General features: G+C 37.3%; 1 protein-coding gene across 1 annotated transcript; it reads left to right on the forward strand.

Annotated features, from left to right (window-relative positions):
• Positions 1-1,992: 1,992 nt before the first annotated feature.
• On the forward strand, positions 1,993-26,071 carry LOC129255715 (nmrA-like family domain-containing protein 1). The gene is made up of 5 exons (XM_064095947.1): positions 1,993-2,149; positions 17,305-17,435; positions 18,221-18,461; positions 19,165-19,358; positions 23,618-26,071. The coding sequence occupies exons 1-5, from the start codon at positions 1,993-1,995 to the stop codon at positions 23,870-23,872; spliced, it is 978 nt and encodes a 325-aa protein (XP_063952017.1). The 3' UTR covers positions 23,873-26,071.
• The last annotated feature ends 1,692 nt before the right edge of the window (positions 26,072-27,763 follow it).

Below are 27,763 nucleotides of genomic sequence, written 5' to 3' on the forward strand. Positions count from 1 at the left end.
CCCCCCCCCCTGTGGAAAATCCTAGGTACGCCACTGCTCACCCCCTTGCATGTAACAGGTACCATCACATTACTCTGACTCTCACAAGCACACTTGCTAAGATCCACATAATAAACTAAAAAGGCTACACTAAAATTACAATTTCTGTTTACTCATGCATTACATTTCAATTTAGTAACTCATGAAATTTGCTTAAGAAACCAAAACTGATCTCAATTCATCAGTAATTTAGCATAACACCCTTAACGTATAAGTTCCAAAGGACTCACCTCTAAAAAAAACTGGAAGGCTAATTCCTGCTCACCCTAGCAAAGGCTAGTCTCTCAGGAGGGGTGAAAGGGGTAGAGAGAGGGGGGGGGGGTTAAGTGTTCCGTTGACCCATATCCCGTCAACCTACTTCCCCCATCTAAGTCCTATCATTATTCTGACTTCCATGAGCACATTGCTGAGATCCACTTGAAAAGTGAACAATTGTATTTCATGTTCACTCATGCAATAAATTTCAATTTAATAATTCTTGAAATTTGCTCTAAAAACCTAAATTGATAATGCTTGATCATTGAATTATCAAAACACCCTCAACTCTGCAAGTTCCAAGGGACTCGCATCTCAAAAACTGAAAGAAATTTTTTCGTACCCTTTGTTTCAGTGGGCAGTGCTCGCTCAAGCATGAATAGTTTTCCAACTTTTTGGTGTCATTTGAAAGTTGACTTTATTGGCTTCCATGTAAGTGCTAGTCCCCCAAAGTGACATATTTTTTGTTTGGCAGCCATTTCAAAAGTGTATAGTTTTTTGGGGACGCACTGTAGATCGAGGGCGCAGGGATGGGGCGGTGAGGGGCTGTGGTACTCAGTGCAGAAGAAGAAAGAGGACAAGAAGAAGAAAAAAGCGTTGTCTAGCTTGTCTACGTACTATATGAATTATGGGCGGAAAGGGCGAAAATCGACCCCAGGGGTACGCGTCCCTCTACCCAAAATAGTAAGGGCCGGACAAAAAGTCCCTTTTTGGTATTTTATGATGGAAAGAAATATCATTCATAATCGAAATAAAACATGTATTTTTGACGAGATAACCCTTTTTTTTTTGCTTTACAAATTTTCCAGCCCTGGTCCCCATACTTTTGGAGAGAGCTAATTTCCGCCCTTGCTACGAAAGTTTGTCTATTTCGTATACTGCATTGCATGCTTTAATGTCAAAAACAATTTAAAGTTCATGATCGCAACCAACCTAAAGAGGAGACAAAATGATGGAACTGAATTAACTGAATACACTGAGGCAGAACCGCAGAAGCAATTAGCCTATAGGCCTACCCCTATAGCTGGAGCCCCGGCAGCAAAAACAAAACATAACAAAACGCAAAAAACAAACAAACAAAACGAAAATTATTCAAATGAGTGACACCCTCTTCATCAGATCCCGGTTCATGCATGAACCCCTAGACCTACTGCAAGGTTAATGGGGGGCACTATAGGTGGTTCAGCCTGAACTTACCCCGCCCCTTAGTTTGCCATCAGCAAAAAAAAAAAAAAAAAAAAAAAAACGGGGTTCAGACCTAATAAAAGCAAACACACACACACACTCACCCCACACACAGAAGTGAAAGGTCAGGGAGGGAACAGAAGTGCAGATCGAGGCCCTATAGGGAATTTCTAACCATTTTTTATTCCGACAAAGTCTCATTGTGAAGTTTCTTGAGGGGGGAAGTCCCCAAGAACCCTGTTATTTCAGCGTTTTGCGCTACTGTCAATGAACTACACGTCATGCAATCGATGAGATTGCATTGATTTTCTCAATATCTTATATTGTCTGCTTGAGTGATTTCTGCCTGTTCAGAAATCACTCAAGCAGTTAAAAAAATCACACCGTAGAAATATCATCGTCAGACAAAGGGCGCAGGTTAATATCGCTCAAGTCACTCTCAAAATACTTTAAACGCGTGACAGAGAAGAGTGCTGTTGTCTTCAATTTTTATAAGGATTTTTTAAATGAACGATGTCGACTTCGAATCAGAGGTTGATCACGGTGTTCGGGGCGACTGGAAGCCAGGGTGGGTCTCTGATAAAAGCTTTGCTCGAGGATGGGACCTTTTCTGTTCGAGGTGTAACCAGAAATGCAGATGGCGATGCGGCTTTGAAACTAAAGAAGATGGGTAAGAACTGTTGTCAGCCGTCAGGACTGACTATTGTTGCATATTGATTTATTAATTGTATCTATATAACTCTGATTATATAAATCATGGTCTATATGATTCTAGTTCCCAGATAAAAGATCAGACACATTTAGACATAATGGCATATGATAATGTTGGACTAAAAGTGACGGAAATCCCTTGTATGAGGAATGTTTTAAATACACACACACATTACGTGATTCAGATCTCTATAATGTTTTAGCTCTACTCGCATTATTTTCTTAAACATTATACAACTTAAAAAGCAAAATATTTGAGGATTTGAAATATATAGCACCTAATATTTTAATGAATAATTTATTCTTATATTCTTATGAGCTTTGATTAAAAAAAGGTTCCGTGTTCAAATTACTCTGTGCTTGTATTTCCATTTTTATCACACGAATTTGTTTTCATGGCCTGCCTCTCTGCCATAGCCAGTGGCGTAACAGGCGGGGTGGGCAGGGGGGCAGGCTGCCCCCCGGCGAATTTCACCGGGAAAATGGAAAAAACGGGAAAAGGAGGAAAGGGAGGGAGAAAGAAAGGAAAGGGGAAGGAAAGGAGAAAAAAGGAAAGGGAAAGGGAAAAGTGAAAAGAAAACTAGGAAAAAACATTATTTTTTGTTGGAAAAACTGAAGGAAAGCGGGAAAGGGAACGAAAGAAGAACATGTGAGAAAGAACAAACCATCCCGAAATAGCCCTACTAGTATACATAATGCATGGTTAAGAAAGGGAAATGAATTAAAAGATGACAAAATGGCAAACAAAAGCGGGAAATGAAGGTAGAATGGAATGAGCCAAAAGCTAAATTGGAAAACAAAGAAAAGGGACAAGAAAAAAAAAGAAGGACTTAAAAACACGACCGGGCTGCCGAGGATTGAAAATAAAAAACAGGAAGAAAGATGGACTGCATAAAAAACTGTGTTATAAGCTTGCTAAATTTTATGCAATAACGGTCGCAATCATTACTTTTGGCTTAATCTCCAAAGCTACCGGGAGCTTTGCCTCAGACCCACTCAGTAGGGGCTTCATCTGTAACTTTCAAAGGACTATATAACGCCCCCCCCCCTGTATGGACCCTTCCTACATTAGCTTTACGTTCAATCACTGGCGTACGGGGGGGGGGTCTTGGTTCCACACCCAAGGGGAAATAAAATAATATATAGGAGGCAACGTAATGAAATGAATGGAAACAATGAAATGTGTTATTTGCTGAATATAATGGAAAAATCTGTCACATGATTTGAATTTCATTTCAAAAGGCCAATTTTTTTCGGGCTCGCTTCGCTCGCTGGCAACTTTTTACGAATTTTCTCACATTGCTTTGTTGTGTCCCCTCAAAATGTTTGGTTTATTACGCAACTGCATTGAATTAATGTTATGTAAAAGCTATATACTGTATATATCCGAGATTTGATTAAAAATAGCGGCAATCTGTAAGGTTTAAAATGGCTTTGATATCAAGAGGTCTCCGCCCCGGACCAATCCCGCATAGCACTTGAATAGGCCACGCCCATTTTTGTGATAAATGCAAAGCAGTAACTTATTATTTATATTTGTTAATCAATTACACTAATTTATATATAAATATAGACTTTACAAGGATAAAATCACTACAGATTGAATGATATGATAACGCCTAGCAACCAAATATATATTTCATACATATTTGATTTCAAAACTGTTGCATAGCAACATTATTTTCCCTAGCAACCATATTCACTTTTCAATATTCTCTCTTTTTTTACCAGATTAATTCATTTTATATAATTTTTTTAAGTTTTTAATTTGTAAAAACTAATAAAGAAGGTGAATTTTGATGAAAAATGAATAAAAGAGGAAGACTAGGATGTATAATGCATTTATGATCATGAAAAATTACATTATTGCCATGTTTTATTAACCCCTGCATGTGACGGATATCACTATTTTTGTGTGTATTTATATAGGACTATACGCATCAGTATGGTCTATTATCATTGAATGGGTTTTATGATATTGTTATAAATCATTCTTAGATACCCTACTGTGTCATGTTATCTGTTCAAATCTAAATAATTGAGTATTAATAGATTTTTCTGTTACCTATGGAAACCATAGGTTCCGTTCAGATAATTTTATCTTCAATATTTGTTATGAAATGTTATACAGCTGTATGTATTATTTTGAGTATGTATTATTTTGAACATGTATTTACACTGTACTTGGATTATATCTTTTGTTTGAACGGAAATAAATAAATAAATAAATAAAAAAACCATTATGTTGCCTAGCAACAGCATTTCAAGCCTGTACCTCCCCAAAATTCCCTTTTTTTGGTCCTCAAAATGCATCTTATACTATTCTAAGCATTTATCGTGGAGATGGCAATTAATTTCGGCCATCTGGCCAGGCAGTCGGCATATTGAGAGATGGCATGGCTGTATGCACAAAATTTTTCCTTGGGGTGGCAAGACGACTAAAAAATCTCCATGAAACAAAGCGAGGGAGCGAAGCGACTGAGTTTGACAAGGGGCGCTTTTTCATAGTAAATTGAAGGATATCATGTACACCTTTGGTGAATTTTGTGAAAATTTTCAATTAACAATTGTAATTTTTTGCTGCGTACGGAAATGGGAGAGAAAATTGGTGTTTTTAACAATATCATTTAGTTTTTTATTTGGAACATTTTATTATATAACATTTTAGGAAGGTTAATACATATCTAAGACCAACCAATATTAGTCTTTAAGTGTCTGCAATGGGAAACGAATATGGCAAATATAATTCCTAAACTGTAGTGATCATGTGAACTCAAAAGCTGATTACTGAATGGGGTACCTACTAAAATATGAAAATCACAATGAAAATCACAATTCTGGTAATTTTACTGTGTTATTGCAAGGTTTTTTTATTATTATTATTATACCAATGCATGGGCAATGGGGCCGTTAACACAATAGTCTACTTGCAGACCTTCAAGCAGGATTGCTGGTTTATCTGGACAACTTGGTGAAAAAAGGCTTTTTAATGATCATATGCCGTGATTTAAACACAAATCAAGAGATCCACAGTATATGTCGTACATAATCAAGTAGACAACAAAAATTACTATAATCTGAGCCTGTTGCTCACTAAAACCGGTTAGTCCCTGTACATTCTATATTATTGATTCCAGCAGTTAATTAGCAGGTCAAATATCTGTTTAAGAAGAATTTATTAGGAGTATAGGCCCTAATATTGTCTCATGAAGCTAAAGGGCAAAGTACTAACCATTGAACTTATGAGCATTTATTTAAGTTCTTTCTATAAACCTTCTAACCAATCTTTCTCCCTTCCTCGAGAAGCCCCCTTCGATCGAGGAAATGTAATTATTGGGGATTTCAATAGTCACAGCATTATCTGGGGGTATGAAGAAACCAACGAGATGGAGAACTTGTAGAGAGCTGGTCAGATGCAAATCAGATTGCATCAACCAACAAAAGGTGAGAAGGTTGTGCTTGACCCTTGACCCGCCCACTCAACATCGACCTATTGGGCTGAAGGTGAATGCAGCCATCACTCCACGCACAGTTCCCTTTCACAGACGTTTCACCCTGAAGAAAACAACCTGGGAGCAGTTTGTAATAGATCTGGATACCTATCCACAGGATCCTCCAGCACTCTCTACTCATTTGGAAAGCTGTTGAAGAAATCATCACAGAAGAATACGCCAAGAGGATGCCGTACAAACTATGCTCCGGGCTTGACGGATGACGTAGCTGCTGTACAATAAATATTTCAGGAGCTTTGAGAATTACCCATTTGGTGCCGATACACTTGAATGTGGGAGAAAATTGACAACTGCCATTCTGGATAGTAAAAAGAAAGTGACAGTAAATTTAATAAATCAATGGATATGACTCAAAACAGCAGAAAAGACGGGGAAAGCAATTCGGATCCTTGAAAACGACTATGCGAGTCTCAAACTACACCCCTAGTGACCACCGACCAAGTGGCCCACTATATCTTCTTGTGTACAGTAAAGGTAACCCTTACTATTGCCCGCGAAGGGCAAACCTCCCTAAAAGTGCAGAGACAGCCTCCCAACTGAGAGTCATTTGAATACACATGACCATTCACCATGAACGTCTTGTCTGTTTTGCTATGCTCTCAAAGAAAATAATGAAGAGCAACAAGGCACCTGGATTAGATATGAGGTCCTCTGTGAGCAGATCACACTTCTTGGACCTGTTGTAGCCCAAGGGCTGCTGACATGTTAAGGGTTGGGGGTAGTTGCCTAACTCGAGCCAGGCAAAGACCCAATCAGCCCAAAGAGTAACAGAACAATCTCTCTACTCTGTCACACATACAAGCCCTTTGAAAGGCTCCTGCTTAACCGCAATGAGTTTCTCATTCCAGTAGGCAAGATTCAAGCCAGGAAAGTCCTTTACTTATCAAGTACTCAATCTGACTCAGTACATCAGATGGTTTGAGGAAGGTCTGAAAACTGGAGCATGCAGCCTTTGTTGACTTCTCTGCAGCTTATGAAACAGTTAATCATAGGGTAGGCCTATTTGGTGATGTCATTGTGATGACAAAGGACGTCAAGTTGACAAGGCTAATTCAGAACATGCCCTCAAACCGGTTGTTTGTGAATCTCAGTGGTTCCAGCAGCAAATGGTGGAGGCAGAAAAATGGTCTCCCACAAATAAGTGTCCTTGCCCAACTCCTCTTTAACATCTACACAAACGACCAACTAATCCACCCAAACACCAAGAGCTACCTATGCTGATGAACTGTGCATTGCCTCACAGAAGCAGTCATTTGAAGAGGTGGGAAAACATTCAGCGATGCTCTGGCATATATGGCTCTTTACTATCCAGAGGAAACCCAACTTAGCGTCTTCCACCTTAACAATAGAGATGCAGACCGGAAACTGATGGTCAGATGGTGTTGAAAGTGAATGAAGCACACCAGCAAGCCTGCCTACCTTAACATCACTCTTGTGTACAAAGAACATGTTGCCAAGACAAAGGCAAAAGCTGGAGAAAGGAACAACATAAAAAATAGGCTTGTTAACACATTATGGGGAGTAGATGCCAAACCATCGGTTCAACAGCTCTGCTCTATGCTACCAGTTTAACCCAGTCCTAATGCTGCTTGCAGAGCAATTTCTGGCTGTCTGCTACCAATAAGAGTAGATGATCTTTACCTATTGTGTGGCACGGCTCGTTATAAAAATGGCAGAGGTAAAAATGGCAGAGGTAATAATGGCAGAGGTAAAAATGGCAGAGGTAATAATAGCAGAGGTAAAATGGCAGGGGTTATAATGGGAGAGGTAAAAATGACAGCTCTAGGTAAAATATGGCCAGTCTTAAACCCCCATGCAATGAATTGTCAAAAAGCCCCCGCATGTACATACATAAAATAAGAAGTGCATGTCACGGTTAGGCATTTCATCATCATTATGTCTTGATCGGCCTAACAATGCTATTTACGAATTCGTTGGAGGTGTACCGTGAACGCTTTTTAAAAAGAAATCAAACGACAGATATTTTTTCATTCAATTTATCAGGAGCAAAATGAAACTGCACTATTCTCATTCATCTTTTTATAACATTCCTTTTTGTCTGGCTGGTTTATTTATATCTAAAATTTTGCCAGGTTTACCGATGCAAAAAGGAGGAAGAGTAGACAAAAGAGAGGTGGAGAGACAGAGAGGGTTAGGGGCGGGGAAAAACATAGAGAACATAGCGGGGAAAGCTTAGACGTTGAAATTGTCACGAATGATTGTGGTTAAATATTATGTCCTTATTTGTAATGTCGTCTGTACTATTCTTTTTAAATAATTGAATGACAATAAGCATGCGTTCCCAGGCTTGGCACTGGATATGTAACAGATTATGAAAATCAATAATAATCTTGTTTTGACTGGTAAACCAATTTGGGGTCGATCGAGGGGGGGCCGTCTGGTTCAGATTCTTTGCATAAAAGAAGACCCTGAACCTTTACCACTGCATCCAATATGATATAAACGTCTTGATGGTCATAACCCTTGGAAGCGGAAGTACTGTTGGGTATTTTGTATACCATAAGCAGCACCCTCTTGGTAATTAGCTTGGTATGCTAAAATGTAGAGATTTTATACAAATACTCTGTTATTTTTTCAAACAGATGAAAAAACATTGTTTATTATCTAACTGTTATTATTTTTGTTGTAATTCTTTTTCTGACCTAAAAGAACTTCATTTAGTTGAAATATTTTTTTGTGTCATTTTCCCCCTTAACCAAATTTTTGGAGTGAAAACTTTTTTTTCTCGGCTTTTTAACAAACCAGCACCCAATTTTTCACTATCTTTTCAAAAGTAAGTGGTGTTCACTCAAGCGGAAATATTTTTCGACAGTTATATCGTCATTTGCTTAAATGGATCTGTACCAATGTTAAAATGTGGAAAAATCTTCAGGATTTTACATGCGGGGGCTTTTTGACAATTCATTGCATGGGGGTTTAAGACTGGCCATATTTTACCTAGAGCTGTCATTTTTACCTCTCCCATTATAACCCCTGCCATTATTACCTCTGCCATTTTTACCTCTGCCATATTTACCTCTGCCATTTTTACCTCTGCCATTTTTACCTCTGCCATTATTACCTCTGCCATTTTTACCTGGCACCGTGTGACACAGTCCCCCATACATAGAGGTATCAGCCCGGGTGGAAAAACAAGCAAAACCCTTTAATTATGAACCTGCTAAAAAGAGACTCGAATCAAGACAGTTTCCTACACTTGACTGAATCCCTTGATGGCTATGCACACAGTCAAAGGATCCCCTATGGTCAGACCACCTCCAGTCTGTGACGCAAAAGCATTCCATGTGACCTAGCGGATCAAGCCCCCAGGTTCAAGAGACGAATGACCATCCTGGCTATGTCTTAATCGCCTATGGTCTGGAACAGGAAGATGCAAAGTCCTTAATATGCAGTTCGGGGCTACACTGAGCAGGGATGCAGACACTATCTACGACTGAGGGGAGGATCAGACAGTGCATCACCTTTTGGTCTGCCCCCCCCCCTGTCTTGCCAGAGCCGTGCGCTGCCAAAGATCTGGAGTCGTTCAACCCAAAAGTCAGATCTTGCTTGAACCCTCTACTACACAGGACATGTGTAGTGACCCGATAAGATGGGCACAGAATAAATATTGCCCTTTAAAATCATTCACTATACTATGACCAAATTGGAGCCTAGGTGTGCAGGAGTTTGTCTCTCCAAAAGGTGGCTTTTTAAGGGGGGTATGTAGATATGGGGTAAGATTGTTAGCATCAAATATCTTTGCTCTTCCACTGGCAAATTGTAATTTTCACCTTAAAACACTAACAATCAGAATATAGGCACCGTTTTCAGCAAAGTTTTAGCTTAACCGACATCCCCATTAGGGAACCAAGCCCCCTCCCCCATCCAACAACCCATTAGCAAATAATCATTTTTTCCCCCCAAATGTCAGATTACCATAAATAGGTGACGTCTTCTACCAGTCAGATAATTAATGACAAACTTCTTCTTAGGTCATTAAAGATGTCGTGTCCTGTTAATGGTACAAAAGCTACATGTAGGTTTCCTGTGAAAAGACACTAGTGTAGTGGCAGTTCATAGCTCTGGTAGGAGGGGGCAGACACAAAAGTGTTGTATCCTCTGATCATCCTTACAGTTGCAGGTAGTTTCTCCATTCCTATTGTAGACCTATAGGCGATTCAAACAAGATCAGGTAGGCCATTCTTCACTTGGACCTGGAGAGTGATGTACTAAGTCCATAGGTGAGATTGTGCATCACAGACTGGAGATTGTTAGACCAGAGGGTGACGTTTTCATCCGTGCAGAGTCATCAAGGGATTCTGTTGAGCGGAGAAAACTGTATGTAGATTTGAGTCTCTTGGCAGGTTCATGGTTGACGAGTGGAATATTATATCTTCTTGATTGTTTTTCTTTCATCTGTGCTGATGACTTCTCTTCTGACGTATGGTGGGGCAATATTACAGAGTATATAGGTAAAGATTATTCACTTCTGTTAGTCGCAAACAGCAAACAGCTCTGCAAGCTCCATTCAAGACTTGGGGGTCAATATAGCGCCAAGGGCTGGGTACTCAGCAGTGGAGAAGCATAGAGCAAGAGCTGTGGTACAGATAGATTTGGTATCTGTCAATTTCCCATCTGTTTCCCAGCTTCTTCAGAATGATGTTCCTTGCTCCAAATTTTGCATTTGTTTTGGCAGCATGTTCTTTCTATGAAAGAGAACGGTCTAGAATGACGCCAATGTAGGTTGGCTTGTTACCATCTGACCCTCAGTTTTTGATCTGCTGTCTGTTTTTAAGGTGGAATACACTAACCTGGGGTCTTTCTGGATTGGCTCAGAGATGATTAATAGCACAGTAAGGAGTTACACTTGCCAGATCATCACTGAGTCCGTTTTGGCACACTGAGGAGTGATTATTACTTAAGAGATTATTGCACAATTCAATGTTTTTCCACTCCATTCAAGCAGTGATACAAAATTTTATGCCTTTAGATGTTCCAGCCTTATTATTTGAACAAATCATCATTACAAATACAGATTAGTATATTTTACCAATACTGTAGGGGTATCATCCCAATTACATCAGTTTTAGATATTTTCTCAGACATATTATTTCTTATACCATGGATGTCTTTAAAGACTTACATTGATCTAAATCTCCATGGAACGAACAGTAGCGTTAGTGTACGCCGTACAATAGTGGCATGTGTACCTGTTTTCCGAAGCTTTACCTTTGTCAATGTCCTTTACATAATTATGTTTGCATGTTGAGAGGAATCCTTGTCTTTTCTTTCAGACATATTTTCTTAAACTGAGTATTTAAGGCATCAGTTTTTAACAGCCGGAGTCACTGACACTATCGGTGTGGCAGAAAATACCTGAAGGACAACATCAGACAACTTAAGCTGATATGCCTCCTATCTATATTCTGGGACTTTTATCATGTTTATTGTATGCCCCTCCCTGGTTATCTATTCAGCAGATGTGTGCAAACCTCATGACATATTACATAATGACACTTAGACATAGACAACATCTCCCAATTTAATAAGCGTTACTATCACTGGCGTACCTAGGATTTTCCAGAAGGGGGGCAATTTTTTGGAGGATATTTCGTCCGCGAAAAAATTTGACAAGCCAAAAAAAAAAAGGTCTTCAACCAAAAAAAAAAGGATTTCTTACCAGAAAAAATAATTGACAAGCAAAAAAAAAGGTCTTCAGGTTCAAAAGAGGGGATCCCCTGTATCAGTTGTGACTCGTCAGGGGGCCGGGGGCAGGGATACGTCCCCTGCATGAGTTGTGACTCGTCAGGGGGGGGGGGCAGTCTGTCCCCCCTTAGGTACGCTAGTGCTTACTATCCTTAATGGTTTTCTTGTTCTTTTCTTGGCCTAATCAGGAATGATAGCTCAGTCGGTAGAGAGGGGGTTTCGGATTCCGGTGACCTGGATTTGATTCCCACTCGGTGCATTAGTGCTCATTTGTAAGGCGCATCCTCATTACCAGGTCCTCTGGTTGTTTGCTCCCAAGCATTCGTGCTTTCTTAGCAATCAGGTAAACAACAACCATATTAAGGCTTAAGATCCCAAGTTTGCATGCTTTCATCCTTCTGATTTCTTGACAGTTATCAGATTGAAAGTGAGATCATAAGTTCCCTGTGACTAAACTAATTCTGACATTTATTAATAGTATTAACGTCTCAACAGAAACTTATCGAACTCACAGCTTTGGCATCTTTGGGCTACAGCCTCCACACAGACACAACCTTGGAAGTTGGACATGCATGGGTGATTAGGTATTTGACAAGACAGATCCATTTGTTAACCATTCCATATTCACTCGAGGAAAGTGATCTGAATATGCAGCCAAAAGCCTCTGCCAATTACTTAATTGAGTATAGGAGGTCCCTGAAATTGAAAAAAAAAATTATCTGTACAAGCCTTAGGTAAAGACCCACTTTATGATCAAAATTTTAATCAGGGACTGTGCCTGAAAAGTAGTGTTGTTCATTCTATTATATTATCAATACTACATCTAATGTAGCAAACTAAAAATAAAATGTTACCTACCCAGCTATGAATCCAAACCATATTATTCTCTTTTTATCTGCAACATTTAAATTTCTCTTTTTCATATGATAAAGTTTAAATACCATGCTCATCGTACTGTTTAGAATTGGTAGACAAACAAAATGATTTTTTTTTAAGAAATAAGAGAAATGAAGTGTTGTCCTTTAATATACCATTGCCAATATGCATGTAGGAATATTATTGAACAAATGGCACTGTACACTTAAAAGTGGATTATTTTCCTCAAGATTTGTTAAGGGGAAAACATATCGTTGCTAAGGTAAATAATGTTGCTAGGCGATGGAATTGTGTCAGTAGATAATGGTACAACTCCGGAATGCTGTTTGCCTATTGATAACAAACTATCATATGTTAATTTTCTCAATAATTTTACTCTAAGGCACAACTTCCTCAGCACATTTGGCCGAGATGAAGAGTGCTAACATAGCTGTTGCTAGGGAATTTTGTTTCTAGGCAACACATTTGTCTCCATGGAAGCTATAAAATAGTCAGTTTGTTGAATGATTTTTGAAAACGAGGTTGTATGCATCTATATGATAATTGTGTCAGTATTATTGCTCATAATGGACTATTTTCCACAGATTTGTCCAGGGAAGAGAGTGTTAACATAGTCGTTGCTATGGAAAATAGTCGTTGCTAGGCAACAAATTGGTATCCATGGGTAATATGAAATGGTAATTTTGTTGTTGTTCTATTGAAGACAAGATACTGCATGTTAATTGATCAGGTATTATTAACTCAATCAACTTTTTCACCACAAAATAGTATAAAGTATTTGACTTGTACGTACGTGTAGCAATGTAGTCAAAATTAACAATAATATGGCGATTTGTACGATGTGAAGGGCTATGTCAGGTAGAGCTTAGCAAATTTATTTGAGGTTCGTAATAGTTAAAATGGTGGTTTTCAGTTCTTTTTATTATTTTTCAATAATATTTTATATGATTTAATTGGTGTAATTTATTTGGTTTAATTTAACCTAGTTAAAACGTTAAAAGTTAGGTTTGAAATGGAAAAATAAGTGGTTTACTTAAGGAGGTAAATGGTTGCTAAGGAAAGTTATGTTGCTAGGCAACAATTTCTGAGAAAATGTTCATAAAATTCATGCTAAGTTGTTTTTCAGTAATTCTTCTTACAATATATTGTGGATCTATCCTTTGAAAGTAAGAAAAAATACCTGATAATTTGAATTAATGAGTAAAAAATCAGAATCCACGATAAATATTGAGTAAGTATTCAAAATGGGCGTGGCTTATTCAAGGCTGGTTTCCATGGTGATTCTACACATTACGGCATTTTTAATGACCAATTCTCAAAAATTCAGAAAATTTCCTTTAATTTCATGTATGATTTTGCTTTGATCCAGCCGGGGTGATTAAAGTCAAGAAATAAGGCAATTTTTGGCTTCTGGCCGCTCACCTAACTGGCGTTCAGATGGAATGGTTGGGACATGGCCCCCAAAAGTTCTTTTTTTCTCGCTCGCTTTGCTCGCTCGTGAGATATGTTAAGCAGCTTTTTGGCACATGCGCCATACTGTGCCCCTCTTTTCCGCGGACGATCCTGTTCACTGTGGCGTACAGACCCCCCCCCCCCCCACAAAAAAAGGAAGGAATTAGAGAAGGGTGAAATACTATATTATTTTTTTAATATTACGTCAAAATCTATCACCAAGTTGGAATTTTGGTAATAAAATTGTCAACATTTTTGCTCTCTCGCTTCGCTCGCTCGCAACTAAAAAAAAAAATATATAAATTCTGTCCGATGCGTCATATCTGGCCCCCCTAAAAATTTTTGCCTCATTACACCACTGCCTGTTCATATCATGATATGATCGGGTAATTTTTGGTTTTTGCAAATGGCCTTTTTAAAAATGAAATGTGCACTTTTTCCAAATGAAATACCCTTTTTAATTAAAACAATACATTTAAGGTTAGAAAATCACAAAATCACAAATGACTTCAAAACAAACGTGCCAGTATACAGTGCGTCCAACAAAAAAAGGAAACCCATTTTCAGAGATAGATTTTACCAGTAATAAATATGTTTTTACAACAAATCTGGTACTCATGGCAAGAGTGCAATCTCATCTCTATTTAGCAAATCGTTCACGCACGGCAGATTACAAACAATAAATATTGAAACATATCAGGAACGATTTGCGCAGAAATTCACTCTCATTTCAGGGATCAGTGAGAGAATCTTAACCGAGAATACAAAATAAATGCTAATGAGCCAGTCGTCGAGTAACCATGGTCGTCGTATCCCAACTAAACTTGTCCAATTTTTCTGTGTAATCTAATTTTGACATAAAACTTTCAAACTCGTCTTGCTCATTAATGCATGAAGTGTTTGTCTCATGTTAGGTATCAAATTAAAGAAGAATAATTGAATTATATGACTATGTAAATGAAATATCATAATTTATTTGCTTTTGAAGAAAAAACAGATAAGGAAATCCCTGTTTCCTTTTTTCTGGGACGCACTGTATAGAGATAGAAAGGTAGATAGAGACGGGGCAAGGGGATAGATGGTATAATATTTTTTGTGGGCATGCATTAAAGACAAGAAAAGTTAGCGAATGAATGTTTTATGTTTTCTTTAAATTGTTACCAACTCTTGTGTGAATGATATAATTTCAATCAAATGAAAAAGAAAACTAACTTTTTATATATATTATTAATCATCACTGTACCGAAATCACGATGATGTATAAATAGGTGTGTGTGATTGATTTTTATTCATCGTTTATCAATCAGAAATGATTATTCACGTCTGGGACCTCTATCGTCACCATAAAAAAGACGTGACCATGCCAGACTCGAACCTCGAACCTTAGCATCAATGAATTTCTCTGTACTTTTTTTAATAGGACGCACTGTATACAGGGCAGCTGCATTGACGATTCTGTTATGAAGACCACTGTGACTGCACAAAATTCATTAGCAAGAGGTCAACTTTTTTGCTTACAAAAAGCACTATGAAAACATTACAGTGGGTGATTGTGTATACAAAGAAAATAAAGCGACTCTTTTAATTGTGACGAACTTCACACGGTTTCTGAAAAGCAGTTTCTTTGGAAGAATTTTGAACCCAGTGATGGACACCTATACAGACCGGAAGTCAGCACGGAACTCAAGAAACACAATATTCGGAGCGACAAGCATGGGCGAATGGATGATCACGGATGAATGAATGGATAAATGAGTGAATGCATAAACAAGCGAACGAATAAATCAATTAATCAATCAACAAAATAACCAATGAATGAATGAATCGCTCAATCAAGTAATCAAACGATAAATGAATGGATGGACTTACCTATTGATCAATGAATTAATGAATAAACAAATGGATGAATCAATTTATAATTGACCAATAATTATTGAATGAATGGAAAAAATAATTAATGTATCGATCGATCAACCAATCATTGAGTGAATGAATCTATCAATCAATCGGTGAGTGAGTCAATGTATCAGTGTACGAATGAATTATGAATCAATAAAACCAATTGATTGAGGAATTAATGAATCAATCAATCAATGAATCAACCTATCAATGCTAATGAAATGCTAAATTATTTCTTCTCTACCAAGCAGGAAGTAGCAAGGTTCGACCGACGACTGTCACACGCCCTTTTTTATGATAATTACCAAAACCTTGATGACAATGAAATGCAAATAAAAAATATTGTCTTTTCTTTCCGCATGGTGAATGAATGAAGCCACCACAGACCGGAGACTTGTTGTCTTTCTTGAGGAAAACGATTTTTTTGGTATAACTGTGTTGGAGACAGCACAAGCACACTGGTTTATTTACTTACCCTACTTTATTTTAATGAATGGAGATCGTGATGTCGTAATAGATAACAGGAATGTAAAGGGGAAAAGTTCGAGCGTCGTCTCAGATGTTTTTCACCCGAAAATACAATACATGTCAACGTATGAAATTTGACAAGGTGCAGACCCAACTAAAAGTATCGTGTTAAGTTCTTTGAATTGTCGCAACATATATTTTGTAATCATTATTGAGGTAGAAAATTAAAACACTCACCCTCTAATTTCACCGCTTATTCTTAAATCTTTTACTTCTTCCACATCAATTAAGTAACGTGTATGATGAAATGGAAGCCATAAAGATTCGCTGTCTCTTTTTAATTACTAAAAGAGAACATTTAGATCCAAGGTACAAAATGCTTGAGATTAATTTAAAACATAAACCATTCTTTTTTTTTTAATGATAACCAATTTTCAGTTAAAATGTCATTGGTAGGACTACATATCGATGATTCTAAAAATCAGTATGATATTATTACATTCGTACTTATAACCATAAAACCCAATGTATTTATATCTAAGTTTTGTGACTAATTTTAACATAAGTGTTGCGATATAACTAAGGCACTTTGCGAGAGGATTGATGACATGGCAGTGATAGGAAACGTAGGGTAAGCTCGGCAATTCATTTTTGTTCGTTATATTTTTATTACAAGTTCAGGATTCAATATTCAAAAACTTATTTCATTTCAGGCGGAAAAAATGTACGCAAATGAGAAAATGGGGAGTGGAGTATAAAAAAATCATGTACACCATTTCTTTTACTTGAATTAAAACATTGAGCAATTTCAAATAACTTACAAAATATAAAGTCCTGGTCAAAATATCCAATACCTATGGAGGCGCCTCGAGGTGTTTGATGTGCGCTTTTCAAGAACTGAAAATTATGTTATATCTTTATCAGTATTACCCAGTGTAGATCCCCTCCAAGGGGGGGGGGGGGGGCAGACGGCCCACGAGGCCGATTTTTCTCATCTGTTATTTTGTTTTATATATTTGTCTGCATCAATGGAGTACTTTCCATTAGCTTATTTTAGTGTTTCCTGAAAGTTTTACCATGGGCTCTGTGAAATGTTTTAAACATCACTTATGTTCAATTTATTCTTTTAGAAATGATATACATACAAATAAAAGGAAAAAAAAGTATATATCACAATGATTATCATATGGATATCTTTCAGGTGTAGAGGTACTGTACGCTGACTATGACGACCCACTGACCTTGGATAGAGTGATTGCAGGGAGCTATGGAGTATACGTGGTGACAGGTGCTTACATTGAAAAGTTTTACGAAGACAAGGAGTTAGCTAGAGTGAGTTAGTGGTTTGGATGGATTATATTGGTGTTTTTTAATGATATTATATGCCCTCGTAATACATTTTTCCTGTTGGAAATTAAATGAACACAAATTTTAACATTTAAGCATGAAATGGCGCCAATACATTTTTATATGGGGGGGGGGGTGATTAAGACGGGAGGGATGGGAGGGGGTGATAAAGACGACCTAAAAGTGACCTCATATTTTCAATATGATTTAATTATAGGGTTATTATAAGATTATAAGATTACACCCACCTCTCTTTCTTTGTCTTTTTATACTACTTGTTATTTTGTCTCCCCTTCCCCTCCTTGCCTCTTCTTTCCCCCATTCTTCCCTACTCGAAAAATCAATAGGGGACGGTCGCCCCTCCCGCCTGCGGCGCCGCCAATTTTGCTGATAAGAAAGAGTGTGGAAGAGAGAGAGAGAGAGAGAGGGGGGGTGACATATAAGGACGGGTAGAGGCAGCGAAGATCATGATGAAGATGTATATAGGGGCGTCTATTGGGCCGCATGATGTCCATTTTTGACGTATAGAATTTACCTGTCATATACAACCATCATTTTGTGCTGAGACCACAAGAGGATATCAAATTCCCAGTTCGTTTCGTGTCACCATCCCAGTCTTTCCAGTATAATAAAAGTCTGAAAAGAAGAAAAAAAAAAACATCCCAACGCTCTTTTTAAAAACCGTTTTGCATAAAAATATGTAAATTCAGGTATTTATTGAAGAAAACAATTAGAATATTAGGCACTTTTTTACAATTTGATCATAATAGGGGCTCTGTTTGGTTGAAGCCGCCATTCGGGCAGGGGTGGAGCACTTCGTATACAGTGGTCTACCGTCCTGCAAGGAGGTTACTGGTCAGAGTTGTCCAGAGTTTGAGGGCAAGTCCAAGGTCGAAGAATTCATATTCGCATCGGGGCTACCCTCCACTAGCCTAAGGCAACCGGTTTCCATGGAGAATATACTCATTGATTTCATCCCTCTGCTTCAAGAGGATGGGACATTTGTTTGGAGTAAGTTTGTAGGCCTACTTTAATTTTTGTATCATCATCACCATCATCATCACCATCATCATCATCATCGTCGTCGTCATCGTCGTCATCATCATTATCATCATCATCACCATCATCACCATCATCATCATCATCATCAACAACATCATCACCATTGAGATTGATATCATAATTATAATAATGTCAATGATTATCATCATATGATTTATTATCATCATTTCTTAATTATCATTATTACTAAAAATAAATGTTACTTTTATCATCATCGGCATAGTTATGATATTTGAAACTATAGACGAGTTTCAAATACTGTCAGTGTTAGACATGATATTGGCCATGATAAAAAATGATGTATCATTGTTTGATGCACATGTTCCTTTTTATTGTTTATCCTCTAACTTGTCTGATCAGTAACTGTCTATCTTCAACAAATTCATTTCTTATATTGATTAGGTCTCTGTTATGCTCGATATTGGATTTCCCCCTATAATAGAGGTTAACTCGATAGGGCATTCATTCTACTACTACTACTCATTATACTACTACTGCTGTTGCTGCTACTACTACTACTACTACTACTACTACTACTACTACTACTACTACTACTACTACTACTACTCCTACTACTATCAATATTTATACTAATACTACTACTGCTACTACTACTACTACATAATTTTTCCCCATCTCGATTCCATTTAAGATATCCCAATGGAGGGTAGACCCTTGCCTATGTTGAACCCAGCTGATGACGGTCGTGCCATCTTGAAAGTATTCAAGAACCCCAAGAAGTATATTGGTCGTCGAATTGGGCTTGCGGGGGACTTCAAAACAATCGAAGAGTATGCAGCTATTGCATCCAGACATGTTTCTCCTTACGTCATCAAAGCTACAAAGGTATATAGGCAAATGTGATTCTACAGCGTGTCCCACAATAAATGTTAATGACACTTTAAATGAGTACAATGTAAAAGTTACCAAATCATATGGTATATAATTTTATAATCGCAATCTAACTTTTTTTTGTTTTATACAAATGGCTTAAATTTCATACGATATAGTCCATTGAACACAGAGATATGAGCCATCTCATAGGCGGATCCAGCTTTTGGCGAAAGGGGGGGGGGGCGCACTGCCGAGCGGCGCACATATTTTTGCACTTCACCGGCGCCATAAAAGAAAATGTTGAAAAAGGGGTAAAGTCTGACCCTGTCAAATGCTCTTTTCAAAATGTAGGATTTCCAGTCATGCCATTTTGCATGACCACACGCAGATAATATTTCCGGGGGGGGGGGGGGGCAAGACTCGAAGATTTGGTGCACATCTCACATTTGCACATTTTTCATAGTTTTCATGAAATGTTAAGGGAAAAAAAATTGTTTTTCACAACAGCAGATGGCGAATGTGCCCCCCCCCTTCCCCCTTGCTGCGTACGACCATTCCCTGAAGTCCAGGAAATATACATCAATTTAAACATATAATCTTTCTAAAACATATATAGAGAGAGATTAAAAAACTTATTAAAAAAAGAAACAGAGAGAGATTAAAAAACTTATTAAAGAAAGAAACAAGCAAAAGTAACACAAATTATGCATGTTATGTGCGATTTCAAAATCTCGTGTATTAACCCTTTTATTGCGATGAGGCCAATACTTTTGTATATTAATAGAGATACAAGTTTTTTTGTATGTATATATATATATATATATACACAGGGGCGTCGATCCTTTTTTTAAGATTTGGGGGGCAAAATCATGAATCAACTTTCCAAAGGCGCTCGATATCACACAAAACAAGCAAACTCACACAAACACACACACACACACACACACACACACACACACATATGCATATATATATATATTTATATGACTCATGAGATAGAAACACATATCTCACCAACAAATTAATCCGAGCGCGAAGCGCGAGCTGAAATTTTTTAGTATACTGACCTGAAAACAGGAAAAGGGTGCCTGTTTAGGACTGTTTGTAGTAACTCATGAGGAGGATACATATCTCACTACACAGATAATGCGAGTGCCGAGGGCGAGCTGAAATTTCTTTATATTCTGACCAGAAAGCTTGATATTCTATGCATTTTTGGTACCAATGATTAAGATGGGTATCTAAAAAAAACAATAGATGCGAGCGCGAAGCGCGAGCTTAAAATTTTGATATTTCGATCTGAAAAAAAATGACAGTTTAATGGACGTTTGTAATAAAGAACAAGATTATATCCAGCAAAAGATTATTGCAAATCGAAGCGGGAGTTCTTTTGACGTTTAGTCCTGAAAAAGGGACATTCTATTCACTTATTTAATCATGAAAAGTATGGGGTTTTGCTACAGAAATGATGCGAGCGCGAAGCGCGAGCTAAAAATTTTTATATTCCAATCTGAGAAGCGGATAATTTAAGCACGATTTTAAATAAAGAACGAGTTGTGTAGCTCAATCTCAATATACGACTGGTTGCGTAATTATACACTCCCGGTACTAGCAACGGGTTTTAGCAAAGTTTTGGGCTAAGATATCGAATCATCTTCATAAAACACTATAGTAGCTGTCTTAAACTAAAGGCCATAGAGGTGGCACAATGTGGAATGTGTAAAGAAGAAAAGTGACTGACCTTCTTTTTATTAAAGCATTGGAAAATAATATCAAAATTAAAGGATTTGCTCTACGCTTTTGTATGATTCTGGGATTTTTTAAATAAATTAAAGATTTCATGACATCTGTCATTCTGTGGGCAACTGCCCCGCCCCAGTCCACTCTGTAAGGGCATGCGATAAGCTTTGGTATGACCATTCAACAATACAATGTATAACCAGGTGCCGCTGATCATTCTTGACCGGCGCCGATCTAGATTTGGTTGGCAATAGGCCCTTCTTCATTATTCTACCGGCGCCTATTTATTGGAACTAGGGGACGCTGATTATTCTTGACCGGCGCCGATTTAGAACAAGTAGTGCTGATTATTTTTACCGACGTCACGTAAGATTCAGGCAGCGGCAATTCATAATTGACTGGCGCCGATTTAGAACCAGGAGGCGCCGATTATTCTTGACTGGCGCCGATTTTTTACCAGGTGGTGCTGATTATTCTTGACCAGCCCCGAAAGAAAAGATAAGGAAGATGATATGATTGTGCTTTGCTGGGGGATAGTCTTTCCTTACTGTTGCTAATATTATATCAGTGTATAATTTTTTTAAGCGGCGCCTTTTCTTTTCTTTCCTTTAATTTTATTTTTTCAAGCAGCGCCTTACTTTCTTTTACTTTTCTTTAATTTTTATTTTGAGCGGCGCCGCTCAAATATTAGGGGGGGGGCGCGCGCCCCCTGCGCCACCCCCAGGATCCGCCACTGCATCTTTCAGCACTCGTCAGAAAACCTCTCAATCCAAGTTTCGTTTTAACGTCGAATAAAGGACGTATTCTAATTGCGCCTTCACTCACTCTTACTTTATTTTCTTTTTGAGAATTCGGGGCCACAACTTTAATCAAACATAAAAATTATACAATATTTGAATAACTATAACGAAATTAATCAAAACATTTTTCAGTCCATGATCTTATCTTCAAAATTGGTGTATTTTTTCTTCTACGTTTGTTCATGTATTTACATATATTCTTTTCATGAGTATTTACATGTTGTAATTTTCATAGCACACCGGTATACCCATCTAAAGTGTCATTTACATTTTTGTGGGACACGCTGTATAGAGAAATGTTCAATCCAAATGAATATATTCTTATCCCCCTCTCTCTCTCTTAATCAATCACTGGCTTGTAGAGGGGCAGGGGCGGATCCAGCTGTCATCCATATTTTCCCTGATCAGCCGCTTAAAGTTGATTTTTGTTTGTTTATTTGAAGGGGTAGTCCTAACAGTCACTTGAGAGATTGAGATTTGAGACCTTAAAACGGGACATTCTATTCATGTTTTGTAAATCATAAAAAAGGGTCGATAATTGGGTGTCTTCCTACATTGATAATGCGAGCGCGAAGTGCGAGCAGAAATTTTTGTATATTCTGATCTGAAACTCGATAATTTAAGCACGTTTAAAATAAGATAACGCTATATACGTATCTCGGTCGGACCGGCCGTAAATTAAACATGGGTATATACCTCCAATCTTACTTTTCTTTTTGTTTTTAAGCGTTTCTCTCAAGTTTTTCTGCAGGTTGCCCCAAAAATATGGGGGTGGGGGGGGGGGGGGCGCGGAGCTGGATCGACCCCCTTGGATCCGCACCTTGGGGCTATGCCCCCAAAAGTTCCACCCAAAAAAAAAAGAGAAAAAGAAACAAAAGCAAAGAAAAAAGGATCATATTTCTTGTCAGTATCACAAACTGGCTTTACGTGTTAAAGGGTCAACACTTCTGCTAGCTGGATTCGCCCCCTCCCGACTTTTTCGGAATACTTACAACAAGTTTGCCCCCTCAAAAGGTGTCGCTCATTTCGCCATACTGCTCTCGATCAGGAGAAAAAGGAGGAGAACCAAAGGAAAAGTGACCATGAAAAACTTTAAGTGAAAGAAATGAGTCTTGACTCAAATTTACGTATTATACAAACAATTATGAAAAAATAAAAATTTAGCCATTAAATTCTTCCGTCTCTTATTTATCAATGCAAAAATTACACTTATTTAGAAAAAATTATGTGAGAGCTACTTTTCGTCCGTGGTTAGCCTTTTTCATGAGCAATTGTTATCTTGAAACATATTTATCTTTGACCAAAACCCCCCAATAATTTCTTTTCCTCCTCATTGTGCATGTAATGGCACTATTATTTGGATTCCAAATGTCTTAATGCAAATACATTTCATATCATAATCAACATGATAACAAATTCTATTATCCTGCCATATAATCGTTTCATGAAATCAAACGTTTATTGATTTATCAAGTGTCTATAATTCGTTTTAAATCTATTTTAATATGTAAACTCACGTAGACCTTTGCCAATGCATTTAAATGGTTAGTTTATTCGTTTTACATTATCATTTTATCTTAATTTATATAGATGACAGCTAATGACGTCAAAAGTTAGATAATTCGTTTGAAATCGTTCATTATTCAGTATAAATTCACACAGCTAGCTGTCAATCAATGGATTCTGATTATTTGATTTAATTCTTTCATTATTTCATCAAAATTTTCATAGATGACTGCCAATGAATTCAAAAAGTTAGCTTCGCCCCGAGCCGACGATCTTGGGACGATGTTTGAGTTCCTTCAAATGGATGCATCAGCCTACAGTCTAACCGATACTCAAAAACTCGATCCCGACATCATGGATTTCGACTCTTTCATGCGACTAAATGCCCCCGACCTGAAAGAAAAACTTAAATACCAGAATGACGCTAAGATTATACAAAAAGATCATTTATCTTGCATTGGATTTCAGTCTGCAAACTAAGCCTTCATTTACATTACATTATTTTCTTATACGTGGGGCAACAAAACAGTTGTTTGATGTTAGATTATGTGTTTTGTATTTTTCTTATTATCCCTTGATTTCGCTTATTACGATTTCGTAATACTTACCAAAGATAATTAATTATCAAACTTGTAATTTTCTTTGCCAAACATGATGTATTAAGTACTTAAACAAGTAAGTAGGTAAGTAGGTAAGTAACTTAATAAATTAAACCCCATTCCACAGAGAACAAGACCGCTGAAAGACCTTTGAAAGGCCATGAATTCTGGTTGATCTTTCAGAGGTCTCTCAATGAACCTACAATGGTCTTTGAGGTCTTACACGAGTCCTGATCAATCTTTCAGTGGTCTTCGTGGTCTTCATGGGCTCCAAAACTTTTTGAAACGGTTCAAAACAGTCTTACAACGGTCTTACAGGAAAATGGTCTTTCAGTGGTCTTTCAGCGGTCTTTCAGCGATCTTTCGATGAACTTTCAAAGGTCTTTATAGTCTTTCCATGATCTTTCGGCAGACTAGATCATTGAAAGATCATTCAAAGATCATTGAAAGACCAGGCAAAGTCCATGGAAAGAATTCTGAAAGATCACTTGTTGCATAAAAGAACTCTGAAAGACCATTGAAAGATCTCTATAGGACTACTAGTCTAAGACCAGTAAGACAAGAAATATCCATCAGTCTTTCAGAGTTCTTTGAGGGGTCTTTCTGAGCCATTCCACAGAGATGACAAATTTCAGTGATCTTGAAGACCGCTGTAAGACCTCACCAATTTAAATCTTTCAGTGGTCTTTCATTGGTCTCCGTTCTGTGGAATGGGGGCCTTAAATAAATAAGTAACTGATTACGTAAGTAAGCAATCCCTTGGTGCACTCCGTATATATTTGATTACTTACCAAAGATAACTGATTATCAATAATGTTATTTTCTTTCATTGTAAAAGTGCTATAAGTAAATGAGTGATGTAACTTCTAAATGAGTAAGTAAGTAAGTCAATTAGGTCAGCAAGGAAACAAGTGAGTAAGTAATTAAGTAAGCAAAAGAGTTTGTAAGTAAATCACTAAGTTAATAAGCATATCAGCAAGAAAAATGGTAATAACACAAGTGTGAGTGAGTTTATGATAAAAAATAAATAAACACATAAATGAATAAGTATTGATAAATGAATGAATTAATAAGTAAATAAAAAAAAGAACAAAGGGCGAATGGGAAATTGATTTTAAAGATATATATGAAGAACGTTAGCGCCACGGCAAAAATTGTTAAATGAAATGCGAGATTCATTATAAAGGTTTTTACTTAAGAACCGTTTAGCATGCAAATAAACTCAATTGCAATGTTCTGTTGATTCTAATTGTGAACTGTAAAAATCAGATTATAAAACAGCTTTAGAAATTATACACAACAAAGGTCTCACATTGAGTCTGTCCTTTATTTAATAAATCAATACAAAGTAATATCACAAGTTCTTACAGAGGAAGGATTTTTTAAACAACTTTCAATTTTAATTTTAAATGTTGTATTTACTTGAAGGGGCCTATTTACCTCGGATACTTTTATTAAATTGTCGATGTTGGGTTTGATAGAAACTATTTAAGTATTTGGTTTGTAATATTATTTAGAATTTTTTGTAGTAAGGATAATTAGACACTAAATCGAATTGCATAAAAAGTACATAAATATATCAAAGTGGATCACAAAAAGGCGTACAGTACTCATGACAGTGGTATATTGCTAAAATGCTCCGCATGGAGTGGAGAAAGTAAAAACGGTACTGGCAAGCAAGAAACTATAACCGAATATCCAAAGCATTTAGAGATGCAGTGTAAATGGCAGAGGTAAAAATGGCAATTTTTACCTCTGCCATTTTTACCTCTGCCATTATTACCTCTGCCATTTTTACTTCTGCCATTTTTTACCTCTGCCATTTTCACCTCTGCCATTTTTACCTCTGCCATTATTACCTCTGCCATTTTTACCTGGCACCAGATGCGGTATAGGCCTATATTCATATCTTAATTAGATCGTTTTAAACTATGTGACGTTAGGTACTTTTGAAATTATTGAATCAAATTTAAATTGTTAAACTCTACATAGGCATGCAAGTATTTTCAACAACAAATGCAAATATGTATACGGTATACACGTATTTGTAAACAGTAAAAAACAAACAAACAAACATGAATGCCATTAAACCGTTCTACCTCTTATAATCGTGTCAATAAGTGATTTTGTTAAGATAATCTAAATCTGTATCGACATTTGGTGAGTCTCAGTTTTTTGTTTTGCCAATGAAACAAGGATCTTCATGTTAGATTTCCAAAGAATTCAGACCAAATGAGCTTGCATGTTATACCAACAGCTTCAGTATATCCGTATCGTTTTAAGGTTTTTTTTTCAGACCTCCAGCATCATATTGGTCATAATCCTCCACCCATCTCTTTCTTGCTCCCTCACAATCCCAGTTATACGCCCATCGACATCATCATCATCACCACCACCGTCATCATCATCATCATCATCATCATCATACTATCTTCACCATCATCACCATCATCACCACCATCATCATCATCATACTATCTTCACCATCATCATCATCTTCACCATCATCATCATCATCACCATCATCATCATCATACTATCTTCACCATCATCATCATCATCATCATACTATCTTCACCATCATCATCATCACCACCACCATCATCATCATCATACTATCTTCACCATCATCATCATCATCTTCACCACTACCATCATCATCATCATCATCACCACCACCACCATCATCATCATCATCATACTATCTTCACCATCATCATCATCGTCATTGCCACCACCACCATCATTATCATCATGATCATCATCACAATCCTCCTCCTCCTCATCATCACCATCATCATCACCACCATCACCCATCATCATCATCTTCATCCTCATCATCACCACCATTTTTATCATCACCATCATCCATCATCATCCTCATCATCACCACATCACCATTTTTATCATCATCATCATCACCATCATCATCACCATCACCATTTTCATCATCACTATCATCCACCATCATCATCATCATAATCAACATCATAAATACATGGATTTGCTAACAATAGTAAAATACTCTCCATTATCAATCCAATATATCCAACGTATACAATGAATTCCGAAAAGTTCCTGAAAATTGTTTTATCATACCATCAAAAAAAAAAAATCACGTGATGAGTAAGTCTGACAGCTTGCCTGTAAAACATCTTTGATAAATAGATTTTGTAGAAATTTAAGCAACAGGGTTCCCAGCTTTTCAAGAAAACAAAATTCCCAGATTTTTCCCTGATGAAGTTTAAAAATTCCCTGATAATCTGGCATGTTTTCTAAGTTGCAGTTAATTACATGTATTTTCAGTATAAAAACAATAATGTAAAACTAGTAAGTACTATTACACAGGCATGTTATGGCCTCCCTATTCAGCCATCCTTTCCTCACCTTATACAGAAAGAGGTCGATTCAAGGCAATCCTAGTACATATCATTAAATTACAACACACTATGTTAAAGAGGCCATAACAGTCTGACTGACTACCGTGCTTTTGACTTTTGGGCCGATCAAAATTCCCTGATTTTTCCCCCATTTGAGGCATTTTCCCCAGATTTGAGGTATTTTCTTGGTCAAATTCCCTGATTTTTCCCTGACTGGAAAAAAGTAAAATAATTTTCCCTGATGGGCTGGGAACCGTGAAGCAATATTCCAAAGGAAAAGATTTTTCTCTGATTGTGGTATTATACAAAAGAGCAGATACAGAATTCAAATACAGTCTGCCAAATGATTCTTTGGTGTCCTTTCTTTATATTATTTTTACCCACTCATGCAT

The sequence above is a fragment of the Lytechinus pictus genome, chromosome 3 (assembly GCF_037042905.1).
Source record: "Lytechinus pictus isolate F3 Inbred chromosome 3, Lp3.0, whole genome shotgun sequence".
Taxonomy (NCBI): Eukaryota; Metazoa; Echinodermata; class Echinoidea; order Temnopleuroida; family Toxopneustidae; genus Lytechinus; species Lytechinus pictus.